General features: G+C 38.4%; 1 protein-coding gene across 7 annotated transcripts in view; it reads left to right on the forward strand.

Annotated features, from left to right (window-relative positions):
* The window catches only part of EZH2 (enhancer of zeste 2 polycomb repressive complex 2 subunit), a 56,915-nt gene that overhangs the window by 18,126 nt on the left and 14,268 nt on the right, over window positions 1-24,521 (forward strand). For 2 of the 7 annotated variants that reach the window (XM_074315209.2, XM_074315208.2), the window contains exons 2-8: window positions 4,033-4,156; window positions 4,711-4,839; window positions 16,082-16,198; window positions 18,542-18,662; window positions 19,451-19,600; window positions 20,533-20,635; window positions 21,084-21,262. In XM_074315209.2, coding sequence (XP_074171310.1) covers window positions 4,040-4,156; window positions 4,711-4,839; window positions 16,082-16,198; window positions 18,542-18,662; window positions 19,451-19,600; window positions 20,533-20,635; window positions 21,084-21,262 — 916 coding nt within the window. In that variant the 5' untranslated portion in view covers window positions 4,033-4,039. Of the gene's footprint in view, window positions 1-4,032; window positions 4,157-4,710; window positions 4,840-12,803; window positions 12,852-16,081; window positions 16,199-18,541; window positions 18,663-19,450; window positions 19,601-20,532; window positions 20,636-21,083; window positions 21,263-24,521 lie in introns of those variants that run through there. The other 5 variants (XM_088799851.1, XM_074315211.2, XM_074315212.2 and 2 more) reach the window with 5 other exon arrangements.

Here is a 24,521-nt window from a genome sequence, read left to right on the forward strand (position 1 = left end):
TTAGCTTCCAGCAATTCTTGGACAGCACGTTATCAAGTTCAGATCTAAGTGGAAAAGAGGGAGCTTTCTTGTCCTCAAGTTGCAGGGACCCTCCTGAGAGTCTCTCACTGTGGCTGGACTGCTCATGGGTCCTACTCTGAACTGGGGACTGTCTGGTGGGGGCTCAGCCAGGCCGGGACCCCAGGCTTCCTTCCAGTGGAGGATGGTCCTCAGAGAAGGGGTGGGGGAAAGTTTCAGATGCGGGCGGCAGATCCAGCCCTGTGTGTGCTCTAGTGGGACAAAGCTGGCTTACAAGGGTGTGGTATTCAAGCTATTGGAGTTTGGTTTGGTTCATAAAATACATGCTAGACTACGTAATTCTCCTTAATTTTATTCTGTGAGGATTCACTACATTGTATTAAGGTTTTGATGGTCCCTGCCATAAACGGGTTTGCTTTTGGATTAAAGCATAACTGTTGTCTTGGTTTCACTGTATACAGGTAGGATCTTGTTTTAATGACGAGCTACACTGTAATCTGTTTTGAATAAAAGAAGATGTTTTCATATCCTGGATAAAAATCATACCTTAGTGCCGTTTTACCTATGAAACAAAACAAATGCTGTGATTGATAAATTTAAAAATTGGGTTATTCACAAATCTCCATCCATTTAGTGGTAAGTCATTTTAACAAAGGTTTCTTTTTGCTAATACACAAATATTCAGTATCTTAATACTTAGTGGGCTTAGGGTGTAGTAGAAACGGGATCAGATTTGAGTCTGCCGTTCACTGTGGGAGAGGCGCTAGCATTTGAAGGCGTCTGAGCCGGATGCGCCTGCAGGTAACAGCTTTGAGGCAGGTGGTGGTCCCCCCGTTGTTTGGATAAGGTCCTTAAGGCACTGTAACTTGCCTTAATAGAAATTCCAAAAGCTCTGGGTGTTTACTCCGAACTCGTGCTTGATTAGTTGGGGAGCTGGAGCCCAGGGTCCTGCTGTTCCTGACTCACCTCTTGGGGGCTTCTTGGTGATGGGGGCCATCACCCTTCTCCTCCATGCGCAGGCGTGGTGCCAGCCTTGTCATACCTTGTGGCGCATCTGAATTTTGTGAGCGACTCCTGACCAGTGCTCGTTAACAGACCTGTTTGTTTTGTTTTTAAATCTACTGTTTGCCAAACAGGCGGCCAGGCTCTGGGATTTTATAATGAATAAAAACGGTTCTTGCTCCTGAAGAACTTAAGTGGGGGTGAAGTGGAGTGAAAAACATGAAAATGTGATTTTAATATGTTGTAAATGCTATGATGGTGGGCATTTGTTTTATGTAAAACATCCTTCTCGGTGCTTTAAGTTTTATTTTGTCATGAATCTGCCTGTGTATCCCTATACTTTCAAAGAACAGTCTGACCACTTAGATTTATTTCTTAGATCATAATTCAGAGGTGATCCTTGTATTTCCATAAATTTCGCCCAAATGCTCTAATTTTCCTCATTTCCTCTCTCTTGTGCACATTTACCGGCTTATCCTATGGCCTAAAACCTTCATTCAGGTACTTTGTTTGGAAGAGCTTTGTGACATTCATATACACGGAAATGTATCCATATATACTCTTTTCCAGAGAGGCTGGTTCCCAGATTCAATTTGGAAATGTTCTGTTGTTGTTCTCCCAGCTTGTTTAGTTCAGTGAAACCTTTGGTCAGAGACTGTTTTGTTGTGACATACTGTATTGTCACTAATGGTAGAAACAACATGACGGTATTATTCCAGGATGTTAGGCGAGGAGGGTTCCAACGTCCCTGGTATGGAAACATGAACGGCTGACTCACGTAATGATGCCTCTTCTCCAGGACACAGAATATGGGCACCTTCAGAAAGAGAGATGTAGTCATACCCGTATTGCACAGCAGTGAGAACTCCCTGTCCTGTGTAGGTTTGATCAGGTGGAGTCGTGTTGCCTCCAAGGACCAGGAATTTGTCAAGGGGGCAGAGGAGACTAGTTGTGAAATAATTTATGAGCTCGTTAACAACAGATAACCCCTTTTTATCAGATCCCTGGGCCTTTGAAGTGCAAAATGTCTCAATCTGCGTAGAATTACGTGTGGTCCTCTGTTAACTAGCAGATAGGAAAGCAAACAATGCCACAAAGTTATTTTTTAAATGAAGCTCCAATTTCTTCCTAACTTTGGTGTCTTTTTGCCCGACCTCACTTCTCCCTGGCTTTCTTCTTTTTTCTTTACCTGAGAGACCAGGCATCTGGTTGAGTTTAGTCTTCTCTGTTCTAAGGACTTCTACGTCCGCTCCACTCCAGCAGCCCACAGGCGAGGCCGCCTTTTTAACCTTTTCACAAGGAACACACCTGTCTGACTCATTTGACTCTTTTTATCTCAGATTCTGAAATCTCTTCATTCTTCTCATTTTCTCAGTCCTTGTAATCTGTGTCTTCACCAATTTGGCCTTTTGAAATCCATCTTAAGTTTGAAGGTTGAGTTGTCACCTTTCCTGCCATCCTTCTGCAGCCCCTCCCCCCAGGACATTTGCGTGGCTATGTCATATGGTAAAGGATTTTCTTCTTTTTTGGCCTTCTTAGGTAGGACATAAGCTTCATAAGGACACATTGTGTTTCATTCGCCTTTGTATGTTCATTGCCTGGTTCATAATAGTCATTTGTTACACGCTTCCTCTGCCCCTCTTTCAGCAGCTCCAAACTATCCACCATTTACTTTGTCGTTGTCTGGTGGTTGAGTATTCTTACAGGAAGTTACCCATTGACCTCTGGACTCTTTCTTCCTCTAAATCTTGTCTCCTTAGGCAGTTTTCCCTAGTCCTGAGGGTTTTATGTGAACAGGTAAATGAAACCTTATTCCGTTATTCAAGCCATAAAGTCATCTTCCCCTACATTTGAATCATCGCCATGTTTTCTCCTGAGTAACTCTTTAATTCATTTTCTTTTTTCTCCCATCACCCGTGTGGTGGTAGAAGCTGTTGTCCTCTCTTGTCCAGAGGTAGTGCTGAGTGCAGCCTAGCCTGACCTTATCTGCGCTTTTATTCTCCCCTCTTCCCCTCCAGCTCTTGTTCTGCTTGTTGTCAGCTGGTCTTTCCAAAATGGAAATCTCCGCCTCCCCTTTTACTTAAAACTCAGTCACTTTCCATTGCTCTAAGATAAATTAGAGCAAAAATCCTTAACGTGGAACCTTTGTACTATCTGACAGAAATGTTCTTTTTTATTATATTATTTTTTTGAGAAATGTTCTTCTAATCTTCTGAAGATACAAGTATGATTTTAATAGTTTGAGAAGAAAATGTTCCAGAAGAGGACACTTACTTAGACTTAAAGTGGGGACTCTGTAGTATGAAGTAGACATCTGGTGAACTATATAGGCTGTCCCCACATTTTAACGTAATTGGTTCTCAGAACCTGCAACTGAAGATAAGGCCGAAGAATTTACTTTGCATGTGCTGCATTCCTTTTTTCTTGTGCTGGCAGAGAAACCCTCATGTGAGGCAAAAATACAGACCTTTATCACGGGGTTTAAGGTGAGAATCACCGTTTACAAGTGTGTATAGGGGCTTACTTCAGTTTGTACACTCATTATATATTGTACTGTTTCTACTTTTAGTGCTGGATGTAAGTTTTACTTTTTTTGATTTATCTTTTTCAGTTATATTAATTCATTTATGCCTGAAATTTAATGATGAAAACTTAGAGTGTGTTTCTATATTGTTTTTTTCACTCCGCACTGTGGCTTTCATAGACTGAAAACTAACTTATTATAGTATCCTTAATTCCTGTGATGGGATCACGTTTCTGTAAGGCGGCTGCTATCTAGGAGTGGGCCATCTTTATCAAAAGTGTCTTTTAAAAGTTGTGTTAAATAGTTATACTATTTTGAATGAAATATTTTAAGAATTGAACCATACAGAGCAAATAAGCACTCTTGTGCAAATATCAACAGTGTATTTTTTTCTTCCACTGTGTGTTAGTTTGCTGGGGATTAAAATACAAGTGGTCGTATTCAGGCTGGTTAGATTAGTGATTTTAATATGAAACCATTGCTTTTAGAATAATCATGGGCCAGACTGGGAAGAAATCTGAGAAGGGACCAGTTTGTTGGCGGAAGCGTGTAAAATCAGAGTACATGCGACTGCGGCAGCTCAAGCGGTTCAGGCGAGCTGATGAAGTAAAGGTATAACTTGATCTTTTGTGAAAATGCGTATACCGTTAAAGACAGTGTTTTCCCCCGAAAGATGAGTTTTAATTTGCTAGGGTACATTTCCAGCCACCGTCATATTTACAGTAAGATAAATGAAGACTCAGGCCCTCGATCTGTCTTAATGGAACATTGTCCCATGCACATAATGGTAATGTGAAATGAAAGGTTTTCACCCCACTTGGAAATCACAGCTTTGTGTTGCATGTGTGGGCGTGGCACCCAAGTACAGACAGTTACGTGGTTTTAATGTTTCTAAAGTAATTGTGATTTTTTTAAATATATATATATATATACAAAGTTAGCAAAGGATGGAAATCATTTCCTGTTTCCCTCCCGTTCACAAGAAGATAATAAGTGTGGTGTTTTTATACTTGAATGTGGGAAACTATAGTTTAGTGTAAAATACACGTTTGAGGGAATGTTCCTGATACTTTTGAGAAATCACTGGGTTTTAACCTGCAGTAGAGATATTACAGATTTTCTAACAATGAACAATTTCTTTTCTCCTCTCCTTCATTTATTTAAAGAGTATGTTTAGTTCCAATCGTCAGAAAATTGTGGAAAGAACGGAAATCTTAAACCAAGAGTGGAAGCAGCGAAGGATCCAGCCTGTGCACATCCTGACTTCTGTGAGCTCTTTGCGCGGGACCAGGGAGGTTGGTTAACTCGCGCTGCCGCGACTGTCAGTGCATTCTGGTTCTGTGGTGGGCGAGAGGAGGTCACTGACTTGGGGATGTCCATCTTTTGATTGCTATTGCTTTTTAATATGCAACTGTTAATGGCTACCTTAGGTCACACTAATAGCTGTTCCTATAACAGAGCTTTAGTGTTTTTGATACACTGTCACCGTTGCTGGTAGATTCCTAGATTTTTATAAGACCGTTGATTGAAAGAAAAAACCTACTCTTTAAGGTCCTTATCAGATCACTATTTAGAGCAAGCTTTCTGACGCACAGTTGTCTCCCCCCTCCCACGTGAATTAGCTATGCTGTAGGAAATGTTTCCTTTCCGTTTTTTTACGTTTTGTTCACATTCCAAGGCTCTTTCCATAAGAATTTTTAAATTCAGTGTTGAGAGCTCGTAACTTCCTTTTCTATAGCATTTCTGAATGAATGAGATCTTAATCATTAATCATTCCAAGAAACCTTATTTTCAAAGAAAGGCAAATCTGTGGTCACATAATTCGTTAACACATTAAAACACAGTGGCAACAAGGTAAAAAGAAAACGGTAGAAGCTTAAACAGTAGAGGACCAATTGGTAGGACTTTGGTCAGAGCATTTCTGTTTGAGCACAGGTTTTATGTAGGAAGACATGGCATAGGCTGTGGGATGCGATCTGAATGGGTGTCGAAGCAAAAGAGGCAAGAAAGTGATTTGGAATTTCGATGATTGTTTATCTGAGTTTTGAAACATGGGAAGCATCCAAACAGTGGAATTTGTTCTCAGGTAATGTTTTCAACGAGGAGCCATTTTTAATATAATATTGTGATAATCAAGCGATGATTTGCTATTGTATGAGACCTGCCGACTGGTGACACACTGGTTTCAGACTTGTTGGTGATGTCACAGTAGCCCAACCTGTGCTGCAGACACTGTCCTAGAGATGACCTCAGCGGGGGTATGGTGACAGTGCTGGTGACGCATGGCTTGGAATGATTCTTAGTCATTTATGCACCTTTGTCAGATGACAACTCTTTAAAGCTCCGACTTGCAGGTATATGAGTAGGTATCTGTGTTGCTAACACCTCCGCACCATCTAAGACAGGTCAGGAGCTACGTGTTGTTGGAGGTAGTAACTTTCTATCCAGTGTAGTATAAGTGAAAAGGATTCTTGCAGTGCCCGTCAGAACGTTCTTGAAAGGGATAAGCACGGGCCTCTAAGTAATTTCTTTTGAAAGTTTTGTCTGGTGACCTTTTAGAAAATTTGAGGTGAAGGAAAAAGAAACCTTTTTTTTTCTCCCTGGAGGAATAAATCTTGGCAATAGGAGAAATAAAGTAGAAACACAAGGAATACTTACTTTGCCACCCTTTATAAATCTCAAAATTCTATCAAAAGCCCAATGCACGTAAATCATAAAAGTTAAGAGCAGTCTTGATTTCTGGCACGGTGCTAGGTACTCAACACACATGATTTCTTTAATCTTCATGATTGTTTTATGCCTTTTTTGCCCCCGCTGAGGACACGGCCTGAAGAGTTAAGTCAGCTTGCTTGCTCTAGTGACCTGATGTTGGCCCTGAAGAATACCCTTGGCTCAGACACATTGAAAAATTAGTGAAGTTCCTTACTGATGTACAATTTCAGTTGCTCATAATATAATTTTTGGTGTTAAATTTAACAGTACAGCTTATTCAAATGAATATTAATTGAAGGTTGCTTTTAATTTTGTCAATTGGAGATAAGTCATGGAATGTAAAGATAGATAACTTTTTATTAATGAGTTTATGTGAAAAGTTGTAAGAAGAAATCAGCATTTTAATAAAATTGTTTTCTAAACTTAGTACTCCATGCAGGTTGAGAAAAACCATTTTCACAGAACAGGAGGGGGAAAGGAGGAAAGTAATCCCCAGCCTCAGGAATTCAATTTCTGTTGCGTGGAACTCTGGCCTGGTCAGGCAAACTCATTTTTGAGCTGCTCTTGATAGCTGATCGGCTTCAAATGATTCATCTTTTATGCCCCCATCCTCACCCCCCCTTTAAAACCATCATCCCTGACTTTTGGAAGCTAAAGTTATACAGTGTGTGATAAGCTTTTTCGTGTTATCACAATAAATAATAAAATTTCAGGGCTGGAAAGGACTTTAGTGATCTGTCTAAATCACCCTACTTTTCAGATGAGACTATATCCCTGTTTATTTTTTCTTTAGTTTTGAGTATTTCCAGCTATATATCGATTTCTTTTAATATGCTTTGAAAGTTGGAGTCTGAAGTAGGTCAGAAGCAGGAGGATAAATAAAAGTGAGGCTGTTTTGCAAAGACTTCCCTCATAGCAGGCTTGGCCGAGTTTTGGACTGCAGTGTTAATTCAGACACCTAAAGTTCATGGCTTTCAACGTTTTGGAAGTGCCATTGTGACATTGTTTTTAATTAACTGCTCATTTTTGTAAGCTAATCCTTTACAAGTTTAAATCCTTTGCAGCATGACGATGATTCAATGACAATTTTCAGTTTTTCACTCATCTTATACTTTCTTCCCTTCTGTACTTGGATATATACTCAGTTCTAAAGGGACCCCTTACTTTAATCTAGGTTAGTTTAGTAAAGAATGTCTGACAAGTTTACTTTCTGATCTAATGAAGTGACTGACTTCATTCAGATCAAGGAGCCCTGCAGGTGAACCTCAAGACCCATCTGTAGTAGATTGTTTTCTTAATGTGTATTCTTAAGACACTTTCCGGAACCTGTTGCTTGGTGTTGAGGTTACAGAACCTTAAGTAGTGTTGTCCATAGAATTTTAATACAGAGTATGTGTCTATTTTTTTTCTTTATAAAAATACTTCTGACTCCTTGAAGACAGCGACTATAATATATGTTTTACATTTATTTCCTTTGCTCTTCGACTGATCTTTTTAAGGAGCATTCAGCTTAGTAATGTCATTACATGATCTATACAAGCCAAAGGTACACCTTATCGCCATGTATGTGGCTCTTCCTCAAAAAGTTGCTTCTAAGTGACTTTCATTATTTTGTCTTACCAATCAGTAAAAAAATCTTGATCAAAAAAGAAAACCTTTATCTTCTGTAAGTCTGCGCATTGGTAATCATATTCTTCAGGGTGTCTGTTTTTCCAGTTTTAATGAAGAAACAGGTTTAAGAATTACTCTTGTAGTGCATTTCTTTTTGTCCGTTTGTCCGTTTCTTGCTTAAAATCAACAGGGTACTTTCCCCTTCATTGATTGTTCATATCAAGATTTTTATTACCTATATGAATTATGACTGAAAGAGGCTTACTCAAATGATGTCTGTCTGACTGGTTTTGTAATTTTAAAATATCCTGCTAATACACATTTTTGGGTTCCCAGGATTATATAATGTTCTTGTAAGAATTCTCTGTCTTGTTTACTAATGAAAATAGTGAGGATTTTTTATGTAACTGAAACATGGGGCTTCTTCAGAATGCTTCACATACGAGCAACATCAGAGAGACCGCATAGCTTTTAAATTTGTGAAGAATTAAATGTCTTTTGGACGTTTCAGTACATACAGGTTTGCTCTTCCTCGTGATAATCTGAAATGATTTTAAGTTCATCACCCATCATTTGATATTTGCAAATGAATTTTTTTTTTGAGAGGCTTCTATCAGAGTAACGGAACTTGTAAGTTCTCTCATACGTTCATAATTTGGACTTATTTTTGTTGAAGGAGAAGAAAAGCATTGTCTGGTTTATAATGTAAACACTCGAGTGCATTATTTATTGCCTTGGTAATGCACTTTTCTCAGTTAATTGTAAATAAATTTTTAGTGCTCTTTACTTAAATACATAAACTCTTAACTTTGAACACACCAGCATGCTTTCTTTCCTTTGTAATTTGCAGGATTATAGGACCAGTAAGTAGGATCTCAGGACGTCCTTTGAGCGGATATGGCAGCGAGCAAGGCCATTTTTCTCATGTCTTAGAAATAAACTGACGGCTCTCCCAAGTATCTGCTTTGACCGTCAGTCTAAACATTGCCATCCTTTCTTGGTTCCTCAAGGAACTGGTTTACAAGTTGCTTTCTGCTGCTGTTTGCCTCTCTTAACCGTTTGTTGGTATTTACTTGGAAAGTTTAGTCTTATGTTAACTCTGCCAGTTCTTCTGCCCGTGTAAGTCTTCAAATCACTGCAGCCCTTGCTTCCTTTCTGGCTGTCTTTCAGCTGAAATAGATGGAACATTTCTTAAAAGACCGTGAAGGAGGGGTGTTCCTTTTCTTTTGAAAGGAAACTAATACAGTATAAGCATTTTATGGTTTTCCAAAGGGTCATTTAAAAAAAAAGAAAGATCACTTATGATGTTTGAGTTTATATTTTAAATTTAAGGTTATAGACTTTAAGTTTAAACAGTGAACTTTTCTAAAATGTCAAAGTTTATTTTGTGCAACTAATAAGCAGAAGTTGTGTTTAATATGCTGTTTTTCTTCTAGAATGCTGTATATATAGTTTGATTTAAAAAGTATTGTTAAATTGGCTATTCCAAAGATAAAGTCTCTTTGCAAAATACAAAACCAAATTGATGGCTATTTTAAAAACAGAATACGCCAAAACCAAAAGAAATGCTTGTCTAGTCTGCAATGTTAAAAAATATTTATTGCTCTGAAGAAATAAAATTTTGTGAATCCTAGAACTTCTGTCATAATTTAGTTTGATAACAAAGATTGACTTAAATTCACTGCTGAGGATTCTCTCTTACCTTCTCTTATTAGATTTTATAAAAGAATATTACCCGAGTACCATGTTGTTGGGAAGTTTGGTCAGGTTGCATGGGCTGCTTGGCAACCCATGACTTTATACCCAATAAAGTGAATATCTAATGGGTCAATGAAACTCTGGATTTTTTTTTATCTTTCTCTCCAATTAAAGGTCATTACCAATAATAATTGTAAAAATTCAAATAACGCAAATACATAAACGTTCTTGTAGTCCAACCTGTGTGACTTTTATTCTTTGAGATTTCTTTTTCTGTATATGATGTTAACAATAATGATAATATATATTTTATTTCAAAAAGTTAACCCCAGGCATGTTTTATGCCTGCCATTTTGGGCCATCACTTTACAACCTCTGTCCAGGTTTTCAGTCTCTTTAAGAATGTATAGTGTTTGATACTATTGATATACTGTAGTTTACTTGCTCTATTTTTAATCGATGAACATTTATGTTTTTATTGTTATTTTTTACTTGTACAATTAGCGTTTCAGTGAACATCCTTTATATACATGTTTGCATCTTTTGAATACTTTTGTAGGAAAAGTTCCTAGTAATAGGATAACTAGGTCAAGAGGATATGCACATTTAAAATTTTAATAGATATTACCAAATTGCCCCCCAAAGGTTTTACCTGTATACTCTCACTAGCTGTTTATGGAGTATGTGTTTATCTATATTCCCAGCATAAAATATCATCATCTTTTTAATCTTCATCAGTGTGATAAGTAAAAAATTATTACTGTTTTTTTGCCTTTAATTATTCAGTGAGGTGTTAAGTATCGTTTTATATTTCTTTTATGAGTTGGCTTTTATGATCTTGGATCTTTTAAAAAATTAGGTTGGATCTTTTTTTCCTTATGATTTTTAAGGATAATCTGTATATTGTAAGTGTTTCATCATCTCTTTTGCAGTTCCCTCCACCCGCAACATTGATGTTATTTCTGGTATATTGTGATTATACACAACTTTTAAATGTTTATGTAGTTAAGTTAGAATTTCTTCTTTTGATTTCTATGTTTCTTAAAGGCTTAGAAAGTCTTTCTCCATTTCAAGATGATAAATTATCCATCTTTACTTTTAGTTCTGTTTTCATTTTTATATTTTACTGTCATTTAACCCATCAGGAATTTTCTTTTCTATCAAGAGTGAGTGGGGGGATTTGATTTTTAACTTTTTTCTATGTAGCTTTATGGTTGTTTAAACACTGGTTACTGACTAATCAGTGAAGGATTGAGGAGCAGTTACAGATCTGCAGTTAGAAGCGGAATGGGCCTGCCTGATCGGCATTCACCTGAACAGGTGTACCCCTGAGCAGGGACTTAGCGCTTCTCTTCAGAGACTCTGGCCTGGTGACAAACTGGCTTCTTCCCTTTAACTGGGCCTCTACTTGTAGCATCCAAACCATTGCCCACTCATGGAAGCAAGACTTCACAAACGATTGTCCTGCCACTGTTTCTGGAAACCGTGGACTTGTATACTGTGTTTTGTTTCTCAGTTTTTGTTTTCTTGTTTTTTTCAATGACAGGAATGGCCTTATTTTCCACTCACAGGACTGTTCTTGGATTAAGTGCTCGAGGTTGCGTGCGATAGATGAACATGCTGTCACCTGTTTTGTGTCCTTTGTTGAGTGGTTTTGTAGTTTTATCAACTTCTGTCCTGTGACTGTTTTGTTTCTGCTTCTAGCAGAGCTGCAGGTTATGAGGGGGTGATTTACCCTAACAGCCCCCTTCAGTCCCACACTGCACTGGGTTTACCCTGTGCATTGTGTTTTGATAGTTAATATATTAACTAGGTTTATATACAGAGTGTGCCAAAAAATGTATACTCATCTTAAGAAAGGAAAACACTGTATTAAAATTGTAATACTCAGTATATACCAATAACAAAAGATGAATACAAGTCATGGGTATACAGTTTTTGGCGCCCCCATCCCCGGCGTGGGGTCTTTCATTCACAACAAGGCATCTGAAGCTAGGATGCAGGGAAGAGCTATAGGTTGTGTTCCAAATGTTGTTATATACTCTAGGTCTTTGCTAAAGTTTACCTTAAATGCTATAGATGGCTTGTAAAATGTTTGTCTGAGAAGTGTAAGTACTGCTGCTTACGGGATGACATCTTTCTATTGTGCTGAAGTGAACTCGGGAGCCAAGAGCCTTGTGTTGCTGGGTAGAGGGGTTCTCCCCCCAATCCAGATAGTTCTGCGACATAAATGTTTAACAACAAAACAAATAATTTACAAGCTAGAACGAACCATTCTTTTTCATTCCTTGGCTCCGAAAGCTTTGATTAAGTTGCTTTTGTTAATGCATCTCTGTCCCAATCTAATCAGGAGTTTTTTCTTTCCACTTTTGTTTCTGACTTTCTCCTGCTGGAGACACTTACCTCCTTTAATTACCTTCTCTTAACCATCCTTCTAACCCTGGTTGTGAACTCACTCCTACCACCGAGCTTCTCTCAGCTTGATCCAGACTTGACATTTATCTCTCATTACAGTTTTTTCTTGGTACTTCCTTCATGAAAAAGCAGTCTGAAATTAAGTTCCGTACACTGTCATTTTCACCAGAAGGGCTAGCTAGCTAGCTACTTTAAAACTTGGGTGTGTTATCTTTTCTCTACTCTGGTCTTGAAAAATATAGGTAGTTTCAGAAATCACGCTCAGCTTCTGTCGAGTTGGGTGGCAGCTGATGCTTTCTCCTGACCCTTTCTTTGCTACACCTTAGATGTGAGATGGTTCCTTATTGTTTTACTTGGAAAAGCTAAAGGATATTAGACAATATCAATAGTTCATTTTGTCTCTGGCATGAATCAAATGGACCAGCCAGTATCCAAGAGTATTTTTAACTTGGCTAACTGACTATTTTTTCCCCCCAACCTCACGGAGGTCGGACTTAACCCTTCTTATGTTAAAGGTTGTTCAGAGACTGGATGGCTATGCTGCTGTCCTTTGGGGTGTCCCACTGTATAATGGGGAGTCAGACCGGCCTCATAGGGTAGAGGTGAATTTTAAAGAAGTTAACTTTGCTGAAGTCTCTAGCACAGTGCTTGGCACATAGTAGGGTGTGTTAATTTCTTTCCCTTCCCTGCAGGCCATTCACCTGCTCTTCCCTCTACGATTTTCCATAACACAGTTTTTACTTGGAACCAGCCTTCTGCCAAGAGTCTCAGTTTGGTTGTGTCCTCCTACAACTACTCTTTTTGGCTTGACTCCCCTCTCCAGCTCCCAGTGGTCCAGCCACACGGTCGCCTATTGTACCAGCTGGTTGATGTAAGTCTATCCATCCTCAGAGGAACCGGTTACTTACCAGTGCGCTGTGTTTCTCTGAAAATGTAGCATCCTGGAGAACTAATGTAGTTTTTTCTTTCTTTGCCCTCAATGCTGAATCATCTATGTAACAGCCTTGTGTGAGCCTCAACTTGGAACTAGAATTAGAGAATTTAACTTATCAGCAGGTCTCCTAGTGAGTTCCTGAGCCCAGGACACATGACCGATCAGGTAAAGTGCTGTGGAGACTCCTACGGTCACATTTCCTTTTCAGTACCCGGAGTGATATGAGACTTAATTAGATAAACTCTCTAGGATGATACATTTTCAAAGAAAAGAAAGTTACTGGTAAGTAACTGGGATTTTTGAGTAATTTTCCTGTAAGTCAATAAATAAGAATTCCCAAACTTGTTTTACCAACAAATGCTTTTGCATTTGAATATGGTTTCATAATTGAAAGGAATGTGGTTATTAGTCAAGGTGAACAGTTAAAGACTGGGACAGGCGTCTAGAGAAACTGCAGAGGCCTCCAGTTTTCTAAGTAGCTGCTCTCTGTGCTTTGAAGAGAAGTTTGAAGCAGCAGTCTCCATGGGGGGACCAGCAACGCAGTCTGTTCATTCTGGAAACATTTTTTGAGTGCCTACTCTTTTTTGAGACACTGTGCTGAGTAGCGCTGCGAGACAGAGGAAAAGCTACCCTCTGCCTCTCTGCTTCTGGCCTCAGAAAGCCTGGTGACTCCCGGGTGACTCAGCACTGAGATGACGGGGGATGGGAGTGGGACAGAAGTGTGGGGTTGGAGGTAGTACGTAGCGCTACACCCTTTGCTGTCTTATCTTCTGTGCTTCTGGAAGTGCTTTCTGTCCACGGGAAAATCAGCTGACCTCACTCAGTGGACCCAGAGCCACCTCTCCATGGCTCGGGCGACGGATGCAGCCAAGCCAGTGTCCCTCCTGCTTGGTAGTTGAAGGGAATATTCAGCTGTCCAACCTTAAGTGTGACCTTGGATTTAGATGTTAAAGCAGGCAAACAAGTCAGAGTTGGAGTGGCAACTCCTTCTCCCAACCCCCCAAGCTTTAAAGGGGGCTAAGCTTCAGAATTAAAGTCGCAGAGTTAATTACTCCCACCAAGTGTAAAACAGAAATAAAAAACTCTTAATTGTTTTGCAAGAAATGAAAAATATTTTGTACTTGAAATCACTGGACAGGGTGCAATACTTGCCCAAAGTTACCCCGTTGAGTAGGAGGAAGGAAAGAAGACTTGGTAGCCACAGGAGTAGGAGGAGGATGCTGGGGGTGGGGGCCGGGGGTACGGGGAGGGGAGAAGATGCTTAGGCAGCACCCAGTGCGCGGCTGTGATTGTGCTTTTACCCTTGGAGCATCTCCGCCGCACAGTGACGAAGCTCTTGGGTGTTGGAGGCAGACTTCGGCTTCCATCCTGGCTGGGTGATTCCCCAGCTTTGTGACGAGGCAAGTTCTTTAACTGCTCTGAACTTTAGTGTCCTCATGTGTGAAGTTGTGATGCCAAGGGCCAAGATGAGAGTGGCCAAGATAATGTATATAAAGCACTTAGCACAGTGCCTGCAACGTAGTATGTGCTCAATAAATGTTAACTGCTTATTGGATTATTGGCTGGATGGATGCAGAATTGTATCAGAGGCCAAAGAGTGGAACCGGGAAAGATGGCAGGTTCTGGAGTGTTAATAAACTCTTCACACCTTTGCATTACCTGAGCTGCGAGCTTTCTAGTATTATTATCTTTATCTTTGCTCTTTTGGAAAGCAAATGAGTGGCTTAATCACTGTCACAGTCCTTCCTAACTACTCCATCTTGAAACCTTCACTTCCACTGAGGAGGGAACTGTTTTGTGCCGCACTGACGGTGCTGTTGCAAGATGGATGCCCCTGGCTGATGAAATGCCGAGTGCCAGGGTGGCCGCAGGCAAAAGACTTCCATTCTGATTTCACCAAATCTAGTCCTGCTATTTTTAAGACCTCTTAAATAAAAATTAAACATTTAATAATTATGTGCATATATATTATTTTTTTGCTGTATTTTACCACTTCAATTCTTCTTTTTGCTCTATTTTCATTGATTATGGATTATGAGTAATGTGTCCAGGGTGTTTTTGAGAAGGCTCTGGAGACCTGATAATTGGGTAATGGTACTCTTTAAGAAAAGCTGGATTTCCATGGAAAGTGCTGTGGTTACTTAGGCACAGATTTCTACCGTATTTCATAGAATCACAGATGCAAAATTTTAAACATTTGTAACGTCTGGAACCATCATGCATCTCAGAATCTCTGTGATAAGAAACCATTATGTTATAGTTTAACTGGCAACATTATTTTCTCAGTTATAGAGAAAATAATAGTATGCCTGAAAATTGATGTCATTATAGGTTAGATGAAATACGGTATTTCAAGGCAATATATGTACTTACACATTATAGAATTTTGGTATCATGGCAATGTGTGCAGTGGGTAAGAGCAGGGGCTCCAGAGTCAGACTGTCTGGGTTTAAATTGTAGCCCCGTCTAATGTATGACTGGGAGCACTTGCCTCTCCTTTCCTTCCCTTTGTTTTCTCACCTGTAAAATGCAGGCTAGGAATAGTCCCCATCTTACAGTGTTGTAATGAGGACTGAATGTGGTCAGACTTACTGTGCGTGAAATAGTGCCGACCTAGCACATAGAAAGCGCTTGGTAACATTAGCTCTTCTGAATAGTGTAGAGTTTGCACTTTGCAAAATTGATTTGAGTCCATTTTGTCGTGATTGAAACTCAGATCTATTACCCTTTAATGTTTGTATATCATCTGATAGGGAAGATACAGATAAGAAAGGTTAACCTAACAAGTTTCCATATTCTTACTAAGTAAGATTCAGGGGCATATTTGGTGTTTATATTATTATTGTGGTTGAGGAGTAAAAGAAATTTATAGTGGAAGCAAGGAGCAGTTAATCTTAGGCTAACATAAATGCAATTTTTGATTCTTATTGCTATTGGTAAGTATGGGGAGGGTTGGAGGGCTAAAAAATCTGAAGCATTTTTTTCCCCACCCTAAGTGAAAGAGAGGAGAGAATCCTTTTTTGGTTTTTATGAACTTGACTGTCTTAGGTAAAGACATATCCTTTATAAATTATGTAAGTAGGCAGTGTCCCTTTATAATAATATGATGACTGCAGCTTCCTTCAGGTTCTTATTCTTACGAGTCGTTTTGTTTTTTTCTGTTCTAGTGTTCGGTGACCAGTGAGTTGGATTTTCCAACACAAGTCATTCCATTAAAGACTCTGAGTGCAGTTGCTTCCGTGCCCATAATGTACTCTTGGTCTCCCCTACAGCAGAACTTCATGGTATGTAAACAATGTAGCTTCTGCTTGTTCGACTATCAGTTATTTTAAATAAAAAAGCGTAGATGATTTTCTCGTCACAGTGAGTCAAGGTGGTATGAGTAAGAAGGCTTACACTTCGAGTGATGTTTCTAAACCAATTTTTTACGCTATAATTTAAGACTTTGCTGTGTTGCTCTTTTTCTAGTCCTTTCTAGATAGATTCTTCAAAGGAAAAATGTTAAGCAGAAACCATACCTGGGGTTAAAAACATTTAAAATATGAAGTTTATAGATCTTATCCTTGAAGAGGTCAGTTGGTATCCTGTAATGTCAGTCTGACTTGGAGGTTTTGTTAATTGAGAAGTTATTATTTAAAACGACTTCAGGCAGCATGTTAGTCAGATGGTAGCGTACACTAGGAGATATTCTAGGGGCTTAGCGAACACAAGTTTAAACATATTTCCGGAGATAATGAAATGAAATGCTAGTATTTAATTCTTTATAGAAGTAGGATGAAGGAGGATGGAACAAAAGAGAAATCTGAGTACACAGTCTTGACTTGTGTTGTTCAATAAAAAATATATAGTTGTTCAATTAAAAAATATTACTTGATGTGTAAAATATTGATGGAAGTCTTTTGGTGAGCCTACTTTAGAGAATTTCTTACTAGATTATTTTAAAAAATGTTATTAATGTCTTTAGTAATTTTAAAGATTTCATAGTGGAGGGTGAAAGACAAACTTCAGATGCGCTTCAGCAATGCCATAGATTTGTGCGTTTAAGGCTTTATTCCAAAACATTTAGCTTGAGAATCATATTGCAAGAGCTTAAAGGAAGTTTCATATTTTGACAGACTGAAATCCTGAAAGAGCAGTGTTTAAAGTTGTCAATAAATACTATTTATGAATTATCCATAGGTTTTTCTGGACACTGACCAAAGCAAATTAGGCAGACTGTCTTTATGGCTAGGATATGTTTGGGGGGCAAAGGTTATTTGGATACAGTTGGGAAGGCAAAGTAGCCAATTGTCACTTAATTTTGGCTTGCATCCAAAAAAATTAACTCTTCTAGTTTAAATGGAATTAGTGCAAGTGGGAAGCGATGAAAACTCGTTAGTTGTATGTAATCTTGAATCTGAATAGATCAATACATTAAAATTTAGATTTCATTTTATATCCCATACATACTTTTTCTCCCAATTTCCTTATTCCCTGTTTGTCTAAGGTATGAACTCGGTAGTTGTCCTAAATTTGTTATCTAAGGGTTATTGGGAAACTTTTTCTTTGTATTTCCTGCCTGTTCCTTGACAGTCCCCTGTGTGTCTCACGGCCATTTCCCGGGGCTTCTTTCCTGTCGATTATGGCCCCAGCCTAAAGGAACCTCACACTTTAAAATAGCTGCCATGTCCTCCTGTCAGCCTTAGCCAGTCCATTCTCTTTATCAGAATGATCTAAAATTCTATTTGTAAGCAATACCCTCCCTGTTCAAAGGCCTAAGACTTAACCTGTCCTCACTTAAATTAGTGTCCTTACTGTGGACTTCAGAGACTTCTGGTCTGTATAATTACTGTCTTTTTTATTCTTTATTAAATATTCTTCCTTCCATGAATGTTAGCTTCTTGTCCCTTGTATTCTTAAATATTACATTCTCTCTGAACTGTTCTTTGATTGGCTTTTCCTGGCTAAGCTAGTACCCTCTTTGTTCCCTGTTGTCTTCCAAACCTTGATATGAATTCATCTGTCATCTTTATTCGCTTTATCAATTTTGATGTGCATCTTACTCATCTCAGTATTGAAATATGTTATTATGAATGTTCTTTTATGTATAAGAGTAACTTTGACTATCGATACTTTATTTTACATCTCTAGAATTTTATTATATGGGATGCCTCAATAACTAGATCAAGTGAAATTTAGAAACTCCTATGCTATTTTTTTTTTAATGTATGGTTATTTATAGTTGATTTTGATGAACCATATTTCATCAATTCTAAGACTTTATCATCTGAAATAGGAACGTGTCTTAAAATTGATGATGGGTCATATAGTAATTTGCACCTTTTTTCCTTTCTTAGAGGTGCGTAAAATAATGGTAAATTTTAATGATTGATGACATGTTAGATCAGGTAAACAGTATTTTTTCTTAACATTTTTTCTCAGTTATGCTTATTGGTGAGAGGGTCTTTTATTTCTTTATAGCTTTTAAAGTTACAGTTTTAAAGTTAAGTTTTCCTATTTTCAGTTTGGAGAAGCGGGTAAAGACGTCTACTTACGAAAAACATTGTATTTTATTTATTATATCAATTTAAAAAATATTTGATACTTAGGATAAGGCTGCTTTTCAAATCTACTTTTTTAATTTTTAGGTGGAAGATGAAACTGTTTTACATAATATTCCTTATATGGGGGATGAAGTTTTAGACCAGGATGGGACTTTCATTGAAGAACTAATAAAAAATTATGATGGAAAAGTACATGGGGATAGAGGTGAGCCATGTGTTTATTCTCATAGAAAAGGGGACCAGAGAATTGGGAGATATTTTTATTTCTTTTAAAGCATAGATATGAAAAAGATTTTTTAATATTAAAATTTTGTGTTGGATTGGCCTGGCTTGCAAGGCTAACATTTTTAGTGTTTTCCCAAGGATCATGTTTGCCACTTGGAACTTACACAGAGTTGGCTATGACATAACTTACAGTATTAATAACATGTAAATGAAATAGAATTGTTGGGCTGTAAGTAGATTTTAAGATGCTTTAGCAGTAAAATTAGTTTGGACCAGGGCTGTGCTTATGTGACATGGGCTCCTAAAGACCCATCACTCTCAAATTCCTCTCGGAGCAGGCTACTGCAGTACCTAAAATTCCGTCATTAGAATCACGGCTTTGGTGTTTTGTATACAGGAGACACCGTGTTCATTAGTTTTCATCATTAGTGGAAAGCAAGGTCTGTCAGATACACTGTTTCAGAGGAGGCCAAGGTCACAATTAGTTTCTAGAGAATTACGTTATAGTAGCAGGTGCTGGAAACTTTGGCAGGGAGGGTTGTTAATCAAGAGAAAATGATAGGTGTTGAAGACAGATTCTTTTCCTAACTTTGCCTTAGGCCAGTCCTGAAAAGGATCTCGCCCCCACCCCCCTTATTGTCATAATAATGTTATAATGTTGATTGATGGGCTCTGGCCATTTCTTTCAAACTAGAAAAGGCATAGATAAACTTTTATCGTTACCACTTTCCTCTGTATGTTTCTAATATGTGACTTGGTGAATTTCAGAATGTGGGTTTATAAATGATGAAATTTTTGTGGAGTTGGTGAATGCCCTTGGTCAGTACAATGATGACGATGATGATGACGACGACGAGGACGGAGACGATCCTGATGAAACAGAAGAAAAACAGAAAGATCTAGAGGAGAGCCGAGATGGTATGTCTGTTAGGTCTGTGTGCAGCCGTTCCAGCGTTTTACAGGAAGCGTGCAAGTAGATCTTACTTAATTCCTTCTTTCTCTTTTTCTCTTGTTAAAAATCACATCAATAGTATAATCAAAGTTAGAGTATTATTTGCACCATTTCATCCAGCACCCAAACGCCTTTTGTTTCCTTTGGCTAGCAAAAGAACATACTTATTTCTGGGTTTCACTGGACAGTCTTCATAATCATTCTGTAACATTGATCATTGGCTATTGCGTGTTAATCGCTTTATCGGCACCAGCTCACTCGATTCTCATGAAGCTCTACAGGTAGAGAGGCTCATCAGGTCCATTTTATAGCTGGGATGGGCTTAGTGAGGTGAAGTCGCTTATTTAAGTTACGCTATTGGGAAGAAACAACCCAGACACTAGTAATGGTAGCCAGCTCGGACTCCGGAGCCCATGCTTTTAACGCCTACACTGGGTGGGGCTTCCCAGAAAAATAGACGATCCCAGGGTGGAGGCTTGGCAAAGCTCATTATTAAAACAGAAGAATGTGGGGGAAAATAGCAGTTTCAGAGAAGCATACAATTTTATAACAGGCACCTCAGTGATCATCTAGTTAGCGCCTTTGTTTTACAGATCAGTGAACAGACCCAAGTGGCTCCCTGACCAGCCAAGGTCACAAAACCACGTAGGGAAGTGGGATTAGAACTGCCTTTTCTGCCTCCCGGTCTGCTTCAAACTTTCCATATTTAATTTTGAATTTTTTGTTTGTCTGGCCTACTAGCATATCACAGATACATGTAACGTGTTAGAAGTAAGTGAAACACAAAGTTGATATAATTTCTTAGAAAGTCAGCTTTGTGATATGTATTTGTGTGGAGAAAATGTAAGATTGGAAACTTGTTTACTGTTCTTTTTTCCTTGTATATTTCCATGTTTAGATAAAGAAAGCTGCCCACCTCGGAAATTTCCTTCTGATAAAATTTTTGAAGCCATTTCTTCAATGTTTCCCGATAAGGGCACAGCAGAAGAACTAAAGGAAAAGTAAGATTTGTTCTTTTGAGGCGGTCTTAGAGCCTTGTGTGGTCTGTAACTCACCCTCTTGGCTTATTAGAAGGGGAACTGATGGAGCTTCATTTGTTCACAATGTTTGCAAGACACTGGAAGTGACATGTATCTCTGAACTCTGTATACAAAACATTTGTTGTAGATAGACTAAATTCTCTGGACACTTGTAGGCATTTTAGTGCAGTTGATGTTTAATTTTACTATGATGTTTTTCATGATAAATTTGAATCATCTCAGTGAATTTGATTCTTGATATGTCATGGGTAATGTTTAATTGGCTCTTCACTAGATTGTTGTAGGCTAGACCTTTTCTTTTTTAGGCAAGATAAATCTCAAAAATAATGCATGGAAACCATTTAGAAACTTGATTTTTATAACTGATTTTTGTTTCACCTTTACTTCTCTTTTTCTTGGTTAATGTTAGATATAAAGAACTCACCGAACAGCAGCTTCCTGGTGCACTTCCTCCTGAATGTACCCCAAACATAGATGGACCAAACGCCAAATCTGTGCAGAGGGAGCAAAGCCTACATTCATTTCATACGCTTTTCTGTAGACGATGTTTTAAATATGACTGCTTCCTACATCGTAAGTGCAATTATTGTACGTTTTCATTTTCTATCTTTATTGTGGAATTATGTCTTAAAGCAACTTGGAAATTGTTGTCATTTACTATAGCTAGAATTTGTGATCTAATCTTGCAGTTAAGATTGGAAAGTATATTAGGATCAGAGTATTGTTATGTTTAATGTGTTGCTTGAGGGTTGCTCTAAGTCTGCACGTGTTTAACTTGGACTGCTGTCTCCCAGTGACTGGGGATGCAGGGCAGTGATTTTCCGTAAATGCTAACCGAGCTGTTGTGTAATGAAACTATTACTGTGAACTCGCTGATGGATAGCCCAGAGCAACTCTGCCCATAGTGATGAGTACGTTTTGTTGACTAAGAAATTGGCTATAAAGATGTTTATGTATATTCTCTATTTAGTGTGAAAGGCAGTTTTTAAAAATATTTATTGTTTTGGCCCTCTAAGTTACCTTTAAAAAAAAACACCTGCATTTGAATACAGGTAAAGCTTAAAATGTTCTTAATGAAATTGAAGTAAGGCACACACAGTATTACTTTATTTTTGTGACATTGCTCGGGAATGAAGTTTCTTAGTAAATTGTCCAGGTAACTGGAATTTATTTCTTTAAGCAGTTTGAAAGGCCCAACTACTTTTAGGGAATATATTTTGAAAATATATTTCATACCTCCCAGTTTCCTAAGCACAGTTTACTTAATAGAGGTTAGCTTTTTTCATATTCCATTCTAGCGGGACTGGCTCTGGCCCGGTAACAGGTAGGGGTTTCGACCTGGGTGAAGTTGTCTTCCCCCGGTACTGACTGGCCTCACGTTGCTATGTCTGTTTGAGTTCCTGAGCCCACCTTTTCCAGAATGTCTCCCTCATTGTCTAGTCACTTGTCTTAATGTTAAGTAAGCTGTCGAACCAGCTATATCTTGCCTCATTTTGAGTTTTTGCTCTGTCTATTTAGATTTGCTGCAGCTCCTAATTTGTTGTGTGATGTATATCTTGGTGTGGAAATGGTCATTTCTGTGTGTGTGTATGGGTGAAGTACTAGTGGTTTAGTTATCTTAAATCAGAAAACCTTGAAGTAGGTTTTTAGAATCATTATCTGCCATCTCCTTGCAGTGCTATCCACACTCCTGTCTAATTGATACATTGATGGTTTGGGGGTTTTAGTGAGCTGTAGGCATCCGCCACGTGTTACTTCAGTTGGTTACTTCAGCTGGAGGAGGATTGTGCATCTTGTTTGGGCTTGGCAGTGTTGTCTTCACACAGCCCTTGCAGTAGTTGTCTTGAATTGCATGGGATTCCCTTTTACACGTGGTCATTTTATAAAATAAGTCCAATTCTTTTTAAGAAGATTGTAAATTGCATGCAGATATCACTGTGGCAGAAAAATTGAATGGAAGGTCTATTTTGGAGTGAGTGAACTGGTTCCTCTAATTTGTTTTACAGATGTAGCATTTAACTGCTCTTTTTGTTGTACAAATGAACCAAGGAAGCAGGATACTACTCTTTAAACATTATTACAAAAGTTACTTTATTGTGCTCTTCAGATATGAGTAATTTTGATGAACCTTGAACCTGTTAATGATCTCATTCAAGCTGCGGAGAACAAGAGAGAGCTGTTTGTAATGGAGCGGGTGGCTCAGGGCCAGCAGGCTGCCCACTTGCTTGGAAGCCGTGGGCCGCGCAGCCCCTGTGCCCGTCTGCTGTTTTCCCGGTAGAGCCAGTCTCTCCATAATGAGCGTTAACGATTCTGTAGGTATTTCATTGCTTTACACTAACTTTGACAATATCACACACTGTGTATTTGTCTTAGGTATAATAAGCCATGAAGTAAATTACTAAATGTGTTAAATAATAGTATTTTGTGCTTTCATTTTGTTTTTTGTCTATGTAATGGGAATATAGTACTTTATAAGCTGTTGTAAGGATTACATTTGTTAGTCTGTAAAATACTTAAAATAGTCGTGTTTAGCTATTTTTTTTTTTTTTTTTTTAAATAGATCATCATTCACATGTCTTACATTTCAAAATAGTATTAAAAAGTGTCCAGTGAAGTCTCCCTCCCTCTTCTGTATCTTTCTGGTTTCTTCTGGCAAATGCATTCCATTTTTCCTGACCATCCTATTCAAGTAGTGCCTTATTATTCAGGCTTTTCCCTTTTTTGACTTAATGTTGTAGATATTATTGCTGTCTGAACAGCTGACATAGGAGGTACTAGAACTTAGCCTGTCGTCTAAAGGTCAACATTTGGAGGGTTCAGAGCCTTTTGCTGTGACAGTGCTGCAGTGAATAACCCATGTGTACCTGTACATCACCTCGCACACGTGCAAGTTAACCTGACCCCCTCTATTTAGATATTGCCAAGTGACCTGCCATGTGGGAATGTGCCAGTGTAAAGACCTACCAGCAGAGTAAGAATGCCTGTTGCCCCAGAACCCTGCCAATAGAGTGTGTGAAAAAGTGATTTTTATAGATGAGTGACAAACGGTTTTAGTGTTGTTTAACTTCCATTTTTTCCTTTCTGTATGTTTAAGAAATTTGTATTTTATTTTCTCGGAACTATTTTTATCCTTTGGTTTGTTGGTCTTTTTGAAATCTGGAAGTTCTAAATAGTCAGGAAATTAGACTTTTTGAGATGAGTTGTAATGTTTTTCCCTGTTTGTTTGGTAAAAATTCCATAAGCAAAGTTAAATTCAACTACCTTTACTTTTTTTTTTTAATCAGTTGGCTTTCCCTACTCCAATATTATAAAGGGTCTGACCTTTCTTTCTAGTACGTTTTAGGCTTCATTTTTTTGACATCTAACTCTTTGATCCGTTTGGAATTTATTCTGATAGATATTGGATGCAGCTCTCCTCCCCACGTAGTTGTTTCCGTACCATTTGTCGAGAAGTTCCTCCTTCACGGCTGTGAATGAGGTGCTGCCTTGGTTGCCCATCACCACATGTACGTGGGTCTGTTTCGTTCCGTTTGTCTGTCTGTTCAGGAGGTTTTACTCAGAGATCTCCTGGATGTTCTTGTTTTTTTTTAGTATAAAATTTAAAATCAATTTGTCTAATTAAAAAAAAGTCTAGGTAGTATGATTATTGGGATCCCAATTAAATTATAAATTACTTAAGGGAAAATTGACATTGAAAAATAAGGACTAAAACTCCAGGATCGAGTCTTCTTTAATAACCTCAAGTTTTCTTCGTGTAGCTCTTGTACATTCTTGGGTCAGATCATTTCTAGGTGTTAAATGTGTTGTGGTTTTCCTCTTTCTATCTTATGTTATACCCTGCTACCTT

The sequence above is a fragment of the Rhinolophus sinicus genome, chromosome 8, assembly GCF_057876585.1.
Source record: "Rhinolophus sinicus isolate RSI-liver-muscle chromosome 8, RSI-T2T, whole genome shotgun sequence".
Classification (NCBI taxonomy): domain Eukaryota; kingdom Metazoa; phylum Chordata; class Mammalia; order Chiroptera; family Rhinolophidae; genus Rhinolophus; species Rhinolophus sinicus.